The following is a 12,490-nucleotide window of genomic DNA, read 5'->3' on the forward strand; positions in this document are numbered from 1 at the left end:
ATATTTATCTGTAGTATATATATGTAATATATATACATCTGCAATACATATCTATCTGTAATATGTTTGTATATGTATATGTATACGTGTAAGTGTATGTATATGTATATAATATAGTATATTCTGAAGCAGTCTGACTCTACAGAGGTTTTTATTTCTGGTCCTGGTTAGACTCTGGGGTATTGTTTACTAGCCAATGGTTGTAAGTTGATTGTATTTGTCCTTTTATTTTAAAAGGCATTTATTCACCAGTAAGGGTCTGGATCCAGGTCGATTCAGTATTCTGAAGCAGTCTGATTCTATAGAGATTTTGATTTCTGGTTCTAGTGAGACTCTGGGCCAGGTTTTAATCAAACATTCTTCTGGTCTGTCCTTTCGCTGTTCAGAGGCATCTCATTGCTGCAATGATGCTAAACTCTGTGACACTGATTGTCAAATGCGATAATGGTTACCTATGGTGGACAGTGTTAGGTGGAGCTCCCCGATTAAAACAAACTTGGAAGCAGGAGTGACATTCACTTCCAAAATAGCTTGCCTCTAAAAACTCTATGAACTTGGATTAACAAGGGAAGTTATACAAGTGTTCAGGTCTTTCATTCATAGGGTTGCTATGAATCATCTAAGACTCAATGGCACTTAACAACAACAACAACTTCTATAATCTATATATCTGTAACACATCTCTGTAATATATATATGTAACATATCTTTAACATATATATCTGTAACATATATGCATACCTGTAACAAATTTTTATATCTATAACATATATATATTGCAAAATATCTATCTGTAACATACATATGTAACTTGTATCTATATCTGTATCATATAGATCTGTAACATATATATCTAGATATATTGTTTGTTGTTGTTGATTGCCTTCGAGTGGAGCATGACTCACAGTGACTCTATGAACAAAAGGCTTGAAGCCCCTCTATAGCTATCTACATTTATCAAAATTCATAGTTTCCAGAGGAAGTGATGCCTTTCCTGCTTCCAAATATGTACACATATATAGATATATAGATAGAGATAGAGATATATAGATATATATTACTATATTGATATATAAATGATATAAATATAAATAAATATATAAAATGATGGCCTAGTGGCAACAAGCTGTTCTGCAATAACAAAGGCAAGCAGTTTGAAGCCACCAACTGCTCCACAGAAGAAGGATGACCAATCTCCTTCTGTGTGATTAACTCTGAAAACCTGTCAAAGGATCAGCTATGCATCATTTGCAACTCAATAGTTCACAACAGCAACTATATATCTATATCTGGAATATGTATATCTTTATTTCATATATATCTCTATATCTACTATCCATCATCTATCTATCTATCTATCTATCTATCTATCTATCTATCTATCTATCTATCTACCTATCTATCTATCTAAATATTCTAGTGGATGTAGAGACCTCTGTTGACCTGGTGGATAAAGAATTGTGTTACTAACACAAAGACAGTTCAAATCCACTAGGTTCTCTTCAGAAGTAACATGATAAATCTCTTCCTAAGCAATTCACCTAGGGTTTCTGAAGTAAGTTCAAGCTGCTCTGAGGGAATTGGCATAAACACGATCTCAGGAACTGACATACCAACTGACATATTTTAACAAACAGATGCTGCTCTGGATGTGCTCACCATATTGTGCCAAGAAATTTGGAAGACAACCACTGGAACAACTGACTGGAAGAGATCCATATTTGTTCCCATTCCAAAAAAGGGAACTAGACAGAGGAGGAAACAATCAAACAATATCATTAATATCACACAAGTAAGATCCTGATGAAAATTATCCAAAAAGAACTGGAACAGTACATCAACAGACAACTTCCTGAAGTGCAGAGTGGATTTAGAAGACTATAGCCAATGTTAAATAGACCAATGTTAGATGAAAGTAGAGAGCACCAGAAGAATGTCTATCTGTGTTTCATTGACTATATGCAAAGGCATTTAGTTGTGTGGATCACTACAAACTGTGGCTAACTCTGAGAAGAATGGGAATCCCAGAACACTTGATTGTGCTTTTGTGAGACCTATATTTGGATCAGGAGGCAGTCATCAGAAAAGGGCAAGGAATCACCGCATGGTTCAAAATCAGAAAAAGAGTGCATCAGGGATACATCCTATCTCCATAACTTTTCAATCTATATGCGGGAAAGATCATCTGGGAATCTGGGCTCTATGAGGAGGAATGTGTCATTAGAATTGGAGGAAGATTGACTCATCAACAACCTGCATTAGGCAGGTGACACAACCTTGCTTGTCAAAGCTGAGGAGCATCTGAGGCATTTGCTGTAGAATGTCAAGGTCTACAGCCTTCAATATGGATTGAAGTTCAACGTCAAGAAAACAAAGATTCTCACCACTGGGACAATTAGCAGCATCATGATAAATGATAAAGAAATTGAGATTGTTAATATCTTCAGCTTGCTTGGCTCCACAATCAACACTCTTGGTACCAGCAGCCAGGAAATCAAAACACGAATTGCACTGGGAAAATATGCTCTCAAGGATCTCTCTAGAGTTCTGAAGAGCAAAGACATCAGTCTAGAGATTAAGATGTACCTGATCTAAGCCATGATCTTCAATATTAATCACTTACTTTACATTGAGAGCTGGACAATGACTTAGAATGATAAAAGGAGAAGTGATGCCTTGGAGTTGTTCTGGAGAAGTGTATTGAATGTACCATGGACTGCTAGGAGAACAAACATGCTCGTCCTGAAGAGGATGAAACCAAGCTGCTACATGGAGGCAAGTATTTTGATGCTCCATCTGATATACTTTGGGCATGTTACAAGGAAGGACCAGTCCTTGGAGAGGGCCATCATGCTTGGAAGAATAGTGCAAGAGAGGAAGGCCCTGAATGAGATGGATTGACTCAGTGATTGGGGAAATGGAGGTATGTGTGTCAGAGACCATGAGGTTGGCTCAAGATAGAGCAGGTTTCATAACTGTTGTACATAGGATCACTAAGAGTCACAAGCACCTCGATGGCACATAACAACAACAAAAACAACTTCAGACATCCATTTCTGGTTTGTTTTCTTTCTCTTGTCATCCCACAACTCATATGATTTTCAGTCATTATTATTCAATGCTTCAAACCTATTCTTAAGATTTTTGAAATTCAAGGGAGCTCTGGTGGCCTAGTGGCAAGAAGCTGCACTGTAATCTCAAAGGTACGTAGTTCAAATCCACCAGATGCTAGTTGGAGAAGGAGGGGCAATCTCCTCCTGTACCAGTCAGATCTAATTTGACGGTACACACACACACACAAAAACCCCAATGTTGGTTTAAAAAAAAAATTGAAATTCAGGTGGAATAGATTCAAGATCTTAATGCCTTCAAGTAGTGGTGCTGGAAAAGTATACTGAACATACTGTGGTCTGCTAAGAGAACAAACATTAATGTACTGGAGAAAGTGAAATGAGGCTATTCTTTATTTTTGTATTTTTAATAGTAAACTAATGCAATATTTTCCCCTTTGTGACTGGCATATTTAACACAGCACAATGTGCTCTAAATTCATCTATGTCATTCAGTTTTTCACAAAGCCTTTATTGTTTTTCGATGTTGCATATTACTCCCTTGTGTGAATATACTTTTTTAGCCATTCATCCATTGATGGGCACTTGGATTGTTTACAACTCTAATAATGATGCATTAAATATGGTTGTAAGTAAGTGACTTCATGTTGTAGCTCTTATTAGACTAGACAACTGACTGTGATTACTGGACCAAATGACATTTCCGTTTTCAATTTTTTTAAGATCCTCTGTTTCCTAGTGGTCAGAAACTGTGCTGCAATAGCAAAGGCATGTGATTCAAATCCACTACCCTCAACAGAAGCATGAACAATCTCCTCCTGTATAATTTATTGCCTCTGAAAACCCATTAGAGGGTCATATACAGATTGGTTCTGACTTGATGGTAACGAACAACAAACTGTTTCCACAGTAGTGGCACCATTTAACATCCCCACCAGCAGTATAAAAGTTCAGTCTCACCACACCAGCATTTACTGTCTGAATTTAAAGGAAATTTTTAGAAGAAACACCATCTCTGTCATAAAAATTCCCTGGAGCCATGGACAGATGCAATTCTGTGGAATCTTAGTAGAGAAAAGAGATTGTCATGAGCTATTGGGGAGCCTACACACAGAAGCAGAATGGTCTCTTCTAAGCAGCAGGCAGCAGTGGGCAGAGCAGTGGGGAGGCATGAGCTGTCTCTTGAGGGTCTCTGGTCTCCCTGTCACATGATGGCTGTGTCTGAGGCTGGGCTGCAGGGAGCGCTCGTGGTCCATTCGTGAGGTGCCCATGGGTGATTACAGATGGGAACCAGGACACTGGCCCACCCTGGTGCTCTCAGCTGTGGCCTTCCACACCCACAGAAATGACACATCAGAAGCACTGTCCCACCTCCCTGGATGTCCTCACTCACAGAAGCTTGACTCAGGCAAGGCCCAGGGTGGGAGTCACAAAAAAAATGAGATTAAACTCATCTGCATGGATGGACCCTCCCTTCTCTCAGAGTATGAAGAGGGCTTGGGGAAGATGAGGAAGCCCTGCAGCAACAGTAGGTCAAAGGAAGACAGGACTCAGGGAAATCTCCACCATGGCCTGGGTCACTCTCCTTCTCTCCCTCTTGGCTCACTGACTATATTGGGGTCAGAGGAAGGGTTATTGGAAGAGACATGGGGCCCTCTTTTCTCCTCCTTCCTCTGGACTCTAGGATCACAATCTCTGTGTTTCTCCACTTGCAGGATCCTGGGCCCAGTCTGTGCTGACTCAACCGCCCTCAGTGTCCAGAAACATGGGCCAGCAGGTCACCATCTCCTGCACTGGGAGCAGCACCAACTTTGGCAGTTACTCTGCAGGCTGGTACCAACAACTTTCAAGCCAACCCCCTAAACTCCTCATCTATGCTAATAACCAGCGACCCTCAGGAATCCCAGACAGATTTTCAGGTTCCAAGTCTGGCAACTCAGCCTCCCTGACCATCACTGGGCTTCAGGCAGAGGATGAGGCTCATTATTTCTGCCAGTCCTATGACAGCAGCCTGAGTGATCACACAGTGCTCCAGGCCTGCAGGGAAGTGAGACAAGAATCCCTTTCTCATCTGCCAGGAGAGGAACTCCCCGCTGCTCATGCTTCTCCATGGGGATCACCTGCTCTGAGCCCCCTCCTCTTTCTTCTGTCCTCTGAGTCACTCACTGACAGTCACCCCTCCCAGGCAAAGCGGTTCAGAGGAGAGAGTCCTTCTCCCTTCTGCATGAGAAACAAACTCTTTGCATTAATGCCCAGGGCTGAGTGGATCATGTAGCTATGATGATCGAAAAGTCCATCTGTGATAAGAATAACTAGAGTCTCCATCATCAGTTATCCATGTTTCTGGAGTTTCCAGATCAGACCGATGCCATCCTCTAAGTCATCCGCTGTGGGATTCTCTAAACTTTGTTTTTCCTCAAGCTAATTTCATTTATACAGATAGACATTGTTGTTGTGTACTGTTGAGTCAGAACTGACCAATAGCTGACCCTCAAGCAGGTTTTCAGAGGCAGATAATCACACAGGAGGAGAATGCCCATCCTTCTCCCATGGAGGAGCTCGTAGGTTTGAACAGTGTGCCTTCAGAATTGTGGTGCAGTTTGTTACTACCAAGCCACCAGAGCTCCTTAGATAGATAGATGAAAGAAAGCAGATACATACATAAGAACATACATACATACATACATACAATAGATGACAGATAGGTAGATGATAGATAGATAGATAGATAGATAGATAGATAGATAGATAGATGATAGATAGATGATAGATGAGAGAGAGAGAGAATGATGCAGAGTTCTGTTGATCTAGTGGATAAAAAGTTGGCTGCCAGTCCAAAGACAAGGTATTCAGATCTACCAGGCACTGTGCAGGAGGAAGTTGGAAAACCCCCTTACAAGTAATTTCCATACTAAAAAAAAATACTCCAGAAACCTACTCAGGGTCAGCACGTATTTGTTCTGACTGGAAGGCAACGAGATTGGTAGAAAGGAAGATAGTCCATGAAAATTACACCCTGGAACCTCTATGGAGAAATGCTACACATAAACTTTGGGAGACATAAGACCCTGGAACATTTCTGTGAGATGAGTGATCACAGCTGGTGGTGCTCAAATCTCTCAAAGCGAGGTCTAGGTAGGTGATCTCTATAACAGCTCAGCCATGGTATCCTCTCTGGGTCTGGCAAGGTTTTCTGAACCCAGGCCTTTGTGGTCCCTGCAGCTGCTCCTCCCAAGCCCTTCCCAGGGCAACTGAAGCATCATGGTCAGGCTACCTGTCCACAGGCCCCATTCAATGTAGAACCAGAGCCCTCTGAGAGGGCATGAGTCAGGAAGTGGGTGGGCCTGGATTTGCCTGGGGGGCTCCTACTCCCTGAACCAAAGTGGAGAGGATAAAAGAGGCCAGGACCAACCCAGCTGCAGACCTGAGATCCTAGCATTACTGTATCCACCATAACCTGTTCCCCTTTCCCACTGCATAGGTAGAAACTAGGGAGCTCCGGTGGACTAGTGGCAAGAAGCTGCACTGCAATTCCTAAGGCACATGGTTTGAGGTCACCAACAGCTCCTTGGGAGAAGGATGGGCAATCTCCCTTGCAATTAACTGCCTCTGAAAACCTTCTGGTTGGTTCCAACTTGACGGTACCCAACAAGAAGTAGAAACTGGACTCAGAGAACGGGGGCAAATTCACAGCCTATGCCAGGCCATTCAGTTTAGAAGCCAAGACATGATATCGTACTCCTCACCTGCCACCCATGAATGTCCTACCACCCAAGAATGTCTGGATTGCAGAGCCTCTGCCCCACGTATGCTAACTCAGCAGACTTCTCCATTGTTCTTCTCCCTGGGACAAACAGTCAAGCTCACCTGCACCCTGAGCAGTGGCTAAGGTGGCAGCTGTGTTGAGTGTTACCGGCAGACGGGAGGAAGGTCTCCGAAGCTGTGATGAGAGTGAGCAGCAGTGGTATATCTGAATCCAAGGGAGATGACACCTGAACATCCAAGACATGCAGTCAGGAGAGGAGACTAATTACCACTTGAGGACATCCTCCACTATTGGGGGCAGCTATGTGTGACCATAGTGCCATGAGCAGAGAACGAAGTGAAACAAAATCTTCCCTGTTAATTCCCTGTGTGATTGACATCTCGGGAATTAGCTCTCTAACCCACACTGTGAGTTGTCACTTCAGTAGGTATTTTGGTAAGTCAGCACTCAAATGTGAAAATAATGTCTTTCCTGGTCCATCAGGACCGCAAAGATTTCTTTGTGTTATGATTTTTATTTTTTTTTTAACTAACCACAGCAAATTTATTTCTCAATATCCAGTGCCACATCATAGCGCCACCTGGAGCCCTCACCTTTCCCCCAACCCCACCTTGCCCCAAGAGTACACCCAAAATGGAAAAAAGAACACCAAAAACACCAACCAAAAAACCCTCCAAACTCAACCAAAAAACAAAAGCACACCCAGATCTCTGCTCCTCCTTTGAAAGCTGGGCCTTGATCCTGGAAGGCCCTGACAGGCCCCAGCAAGCAGGAGCAGACCCCACTGTGTCCAGAGAGCATGAACCAAGCTCTGATGACAGAAAAGGCAGGTAGGAGCAGGAACAGAGGCCCAGGTTGCGGGGCAATGAGGCGGGCAGTCACTCCCTGAGGAGTTTAGGAGTCTGTCACCCAGGGAGGTCAGTCATGGGGGTTGAACATGTGGAAAATTCTGGGCAATAGGGTCTTTCCCTGAGGATTAGCACTTTGATGGCTCAAGGGACATTCAGTGCAACCCATCCTACAGGCCTGTGTCTTGAGTGGCACAGATGGCCTGAATGCCCCACATGTGGCTGTGCAAGTGCTGGACTCCCAGCTTAAAGGTTAGCTTGCTCACAGGCATGGCATCAGCACCACCTCCCACAACTTGTGCTCCGGTAGCATCTTCTGGAGTTCGACAGCAGATTCCTGGGCCTGCTCTTGGTCATTACTGTCTACCTTGAAGATGAGGCCCTGAGTGTTCTGAAATTGGTGCCTCCACAGAGGTCGAATCTTGTCTTGGCTCCCACGTCCCAGACTCCGAAGTGGGTGTTCTTATATATATTACCCCGCCTTTGGTGGGGATGGAGTTGAAAATCTCCCCCAACTTTAGTTTGTACAGAATTGTGGTCTTTCCAGCTGCATGCAAGCCAACCATGAGGATCCGCATCTGCTTCTTCCCCAAGATCCACGAGAAAAGCACGGACATGGTGAAGCCATGGGAGACAGGCAGGGGGCATGGGTGCATGGTGCAGACTGGAGGCTGCTGCCCGGGGGGCAGGAGAAAGAGGCACCGCCCTGTGTCGTGAAATATTTTCATAAACACTTTCTACAACATGCTGTTTTATACATGGACTTGTGTGTGTGTAACCACTTATGCCTGTGCTGATGGATATTTCATTGTCCAAATGCATGTCTATTTATAGGTATAATGCGATCCCCAAGCCTTGGTGGCCTGGTAGGTAAGGAGTTGAACTGGCAACCCAGAGCAAGAAGGGAAAACACTTCTCATGTTGTTTGCAGTCTCTGAAAACCTGATGGAGGGTCAGCTGTGAGTCAATTCAGACTTGACAACAAAAGAGAGAGAAACTCACAAGGAAGAAACAATATTTTTCCTTGGAAATGCAAGACCTTGACCCTTACCTTGGGATCACACATGTGTGCATGGCCTCAGATGACTTTCACTCTCTCCCCATATCATCCTCACTATGCATAATCATCAGGTTGTACATATCGAAACTTGATGTTGGATATCCAACAGAACATTACCACATACAAGAGCATGAGAATGGCTGGGCTCAGATCTGGAAAGTTCCATCAAGATGGAATGAGGACTCACTTAAAGTTCTCTTGAAAGAAAATATGTCACCAATTCTGAACATAAACTTATTGCTTCCACAAACACATAAGACAGACTTGTTAAATAAGGCTATTAATAAAATTTCCATATCAAGCTCTAAAGACAAAGATTTAGAAATTGAGAATCTCTGCCAAATTATGTAGATGAATTTGATCAAATGTGCAATCAAAAAGCACTGTGGCATATAAGTTCACAAATAATAGCAAACACATTGTCTTCAGTGCAATTGCCTATCAATATATAAAAACAAACATCCATAAAAATTGACCAATAAACTGCAACCTGATTAAAGGTGATTGAGTAATAATAACAGCTCTGATCAACACACATTAGAAGGCTCAAAATATAAAGAGCATAGACTTCTAGTTTTGTAGAACACTGACAAAGTAATCTAGGCCCATGAAAATGCTTTTGTAGTGACAAAGAAGGAAACATATTTTCAGGCAAGCTGTCCTAGGGTCAGAGCGCATGATGGGTCATGACACTAAAGTGTTCAGTGATACCTGATTTAGGTCTGTGAACTTAAGTAGCTCCATCTAGCACATCATATACAGGAAACCTACTATGTGACTTATTAGGATCCAGGTTCTTAAGGACCAAGTATGAACAAGACAAGAGCTTGAAGAATCCTGAGTAGTGCCCAATTCCCTGAATATACTCTTCTCTGATGACTCCTGTAGCATCTGCTGTGGGGATTAGGGGGCATTTGCAGATATGTTTAGCTGAAGAAGGAGATTGGGATATACTCATGCTTCCCCCTCCCTACATTTCTCTGACTCCACTGAGACAGAGACCAGTCCATCCTGAATCACATGTGGATGGAGGAGAGGAAGTAGAAGAGAGTCCAAAAGCAGGAGGGAGATCTGTTGACCTGAATAGATATTGGGGATCACTACTTTGCTGGAGAGCACCCTCCCTTAGGGGCTCAGTGATGTCTCAGATTTTAGGTACCATCGTCTCCTGCTTTCATACCAGACACACTTAGGGAATCACTTACATAAACCATTTTAGAGTCAAGGAAATATTTTTGTTTGTTGTGTGATAAAAGTCACAGAGAGTATGTTCTTAGCCACTCTTCACATTAATATATTTCCACCCCTATGGAAGAGGCCTTTTCTTCTCCATTTTTCAGGAGTGAGAATTAAAATACAAGGAGTCTGAATCCCTTTGAGGTGCCCTAAGAGTCAGTGGCTGAATCAATGTGGGAAAAATTTCCTGTGACACTATGTTTGTCTCAAACATGTCAGAAACTGTTCTCAAGACTTACCTGCTACACAAGATAATATGTAATCTGTATCCTTCTAGAATATGGTGGTTTCTTTTGTTCTGCACATACTAGATGCCCCCTTAAATATCTGAAATAAGGAACACCTGACATGGATTCCAATGCACCTTTCCTGTGTCACAGAGACAGTTATGGTAGAGCTGGGTTGTAGAAGGCTCAGATGCACTAAAGAAAATCTCTAACATAGGACATGTTTCTAAAGTTGAACTGGGGAGAAGAGCATTAAGGATACTATGAGAAGCAAAAAAAAAAGTGAAAAGAATTCCGCAGGATACCATTTCTAGGCAGTAGAGACACTACTGAGTCACCCCAAGGTTCAATGAGGGTGGTCCCAGGGACGACAGCTACCACATACCTCCTTCTGTGCTTGTTCCCAGCATCCCTCATTCTGGGATACCTCAAATGTGCCACTATAGTTCCCAACTCCTTTCCCCCCCTGGGATTTGAAAGAGTGGAGACAAGCTATAGCTCTCCCTTGCTGTGCAGACTCATGAATTCTGGCTCAGGCCCTGGGGATGGGGAGATGACTACTTCTCAGAGGATTAATGACTTTATGAATGGAGAAGCCATTCCATTTCCTTACTATCTATTAAACTAAGGGTGTCATGTGGTGCAGTCCATAGGAAGTTGTGCTGCTAACCTAAATGTGGATCCTCTCTGGTACTTTGGATTTAACAGCTAATCTGTGAGAGAAAGATGGGTCATCTTCTTCCTTGTTATTTACGACCTCAGAAAATCTGATAGAGAATCAGACATGTGTCAATTCTGACTTGAGGACAGCAAGTCTGAATCTACTAAACTAAGTAACACAGTTAATCTAGTCAAACTACACAACAGAAGTCAGATTGGTAAAAAATCCTGAAAATTCTACCTGTAAAATTTGTTCTAATTTATTCCTTTACTCTTTTAATTTACCCCAACTTACTTCTTTTCTTTTACTCCCTCTTACTCCTATTTGCAAATATTTCCTTCAAGAAAATGTAATATTTTTTAGATTTTGCACTGCTCTCTCTTATTGTGCTCCCTGTCATGTGTGTCTAGGTCTGAGGCAGCAAAAGGGTGCTGTAGTCTGTCTGTGTCCTGTCCCAGCTGAGACTCACCCACCAGCTTCTCCTCTGGGTATTTCTGCCTGGGCCTAACTGGATTTCAGAGTTATGACATATCAGGCTCCCTGGAACCAGAGACTACAACTCCCTCCCTGGATGAAGTTTCTTTTTTTTTTTTTTAATTTCTTATTTTAATTGTGGTTTTAATGAAAGTTCATGGAAAAGTTGGACTTTCCATTCAGTCATTATTGCACATTTTTCTCCCTTTCCCCTTCCCCAGTTCATGTTCTTTTTTGAAAATATTCATTCACTGTTGCACAACCCTCTTTACCCTCCCCTTCCAGCAGCCTTTTTGCAATGTACCTTGTTATCTTACATATAATGTCTTTTAAACAGTTCTCTCCCTCATCTGTTCCACTGGAGTGCTCATTATTGAGCCACTCTTCCTGTTCTCCTCCCAACCTTAAATACAGCACTACCGTTGTTTGTTGTTAGGTACTATCGAGTCAAGTAACCCTATGAATAAAAGATCTGAACCCAGTCCTCTCCTGCGCCGTCATCACAATTCCTGACATACAAGAGCCCATTGCAGCAGTAATCATGTCAGTTCACCTGGTTGAGGGTCCTTCTCTCCTTTGCCGACTCTCCACCTTTCCCAACATCATGTCCCTCACCAAGGAATAGCACTTCTTGGCAATATGTAAAAAAAAAAAAATGTGAGGTAAAGCCTCATTATTCTTGCCTCCCAAGAGTTCTCTGGCTGTGCAATCTCCAAGACATATCTGTTAGTTCTATTGGCCTTCCATGAGATGTTCAGTGCTCTTCCCCAACACCACAGCTCAAAGGTGTAAATTCTTTTTCTGTCATCCTTATTCATTGTCCAGGTCTGGGAAGCGTAGCTAGTAATCAGAAAGGCCATGGCCTGAATCAAAGACACCTTAGTCTTCAAACAGACATCACTACTCCTCAATAATTTGGAAAGGTTCCTAACTGGAGATTTTCCCATTGCAATACATCTTGTACTAAGGGTGTTAATTGATAATGTTTAGGAAGAACGTTGTTCTAAGTGGTGCAGCACACACCTGTCAGTTTGATGTACTGCTATTACTTGGGATTGCTGTGATACTGAAATCTTTGCCACTGGTGTGTCAAATTCCAAAAGGGTTTCCCATCGTGGATGGATTTTGGTGGAACTCCCCGATTAAA

General features: G+C 42.6%; 1 protein-coding gene across 1 annotated transcript; it reads left to right on the forward strand.

The window, feature by feature from the left end:
* Positions 1-4,638: 4,638 nt before the first annotated feature.
* LOC102851358 lies at positions 4,639-8,402 on the forward strand. The gene is made up of 4 exons (XM_006898080.1): positions 4,639-4,679; positions 4,782-5,118; positions 7,996-8,138; positions 8,216-8,402. The coding sequence occupies exons 1-4, from the start codon at positions 4,639-4,641 to the stop codon at positions 8,400-8,402; spliced, it is 708 nt and encodes a 235-aa protein (XP_006898142.1).
* Positions 8,403-12,490: the final 4,088 nt, after the last annotated feature.

The sequence above is a fragment of the Elephantulus edwardii genome, unplaced genomic scaffold (genome assembly GCF_000299155.1).
Source record: "Elephantulus edwardii isolate Elephantulus edwardi_28Jun2011 unplaced genomic scaffold, EleEdw1.0 scaffold00219, whole genome shotgun sequence".
Classification (NCBI taxonomy): Eukaryota; Metazoa; Chordata; class Mammalia; order Macroscelidea; family Macroscelididae; genus Elephantulus; species Elephantulus edwardii.

Coding starts and splice junctions, on each gene's coding strand:
- LOC102851358 (XM_006898080.1), top strand. CDS start 4,639: ATGGCCTGGGTCACTCTCCTTCTCTCCCTCTTGGCTCACTG. Junction 4,680..4,781: donor CTCTCCCTCTTGGCTCACTG/ACTATATTGGGG, acceptor TGTTTCTCCACT/TGCAGGATCCTGGGCCCAGT. Junction 8,139..8,215: donor CCCACGTCCCAGACTCCGAA/GTGGGTGTTCTT, acceptor TAGTTTGTACAG/AATTGTGGTCTTTCCAGCTG.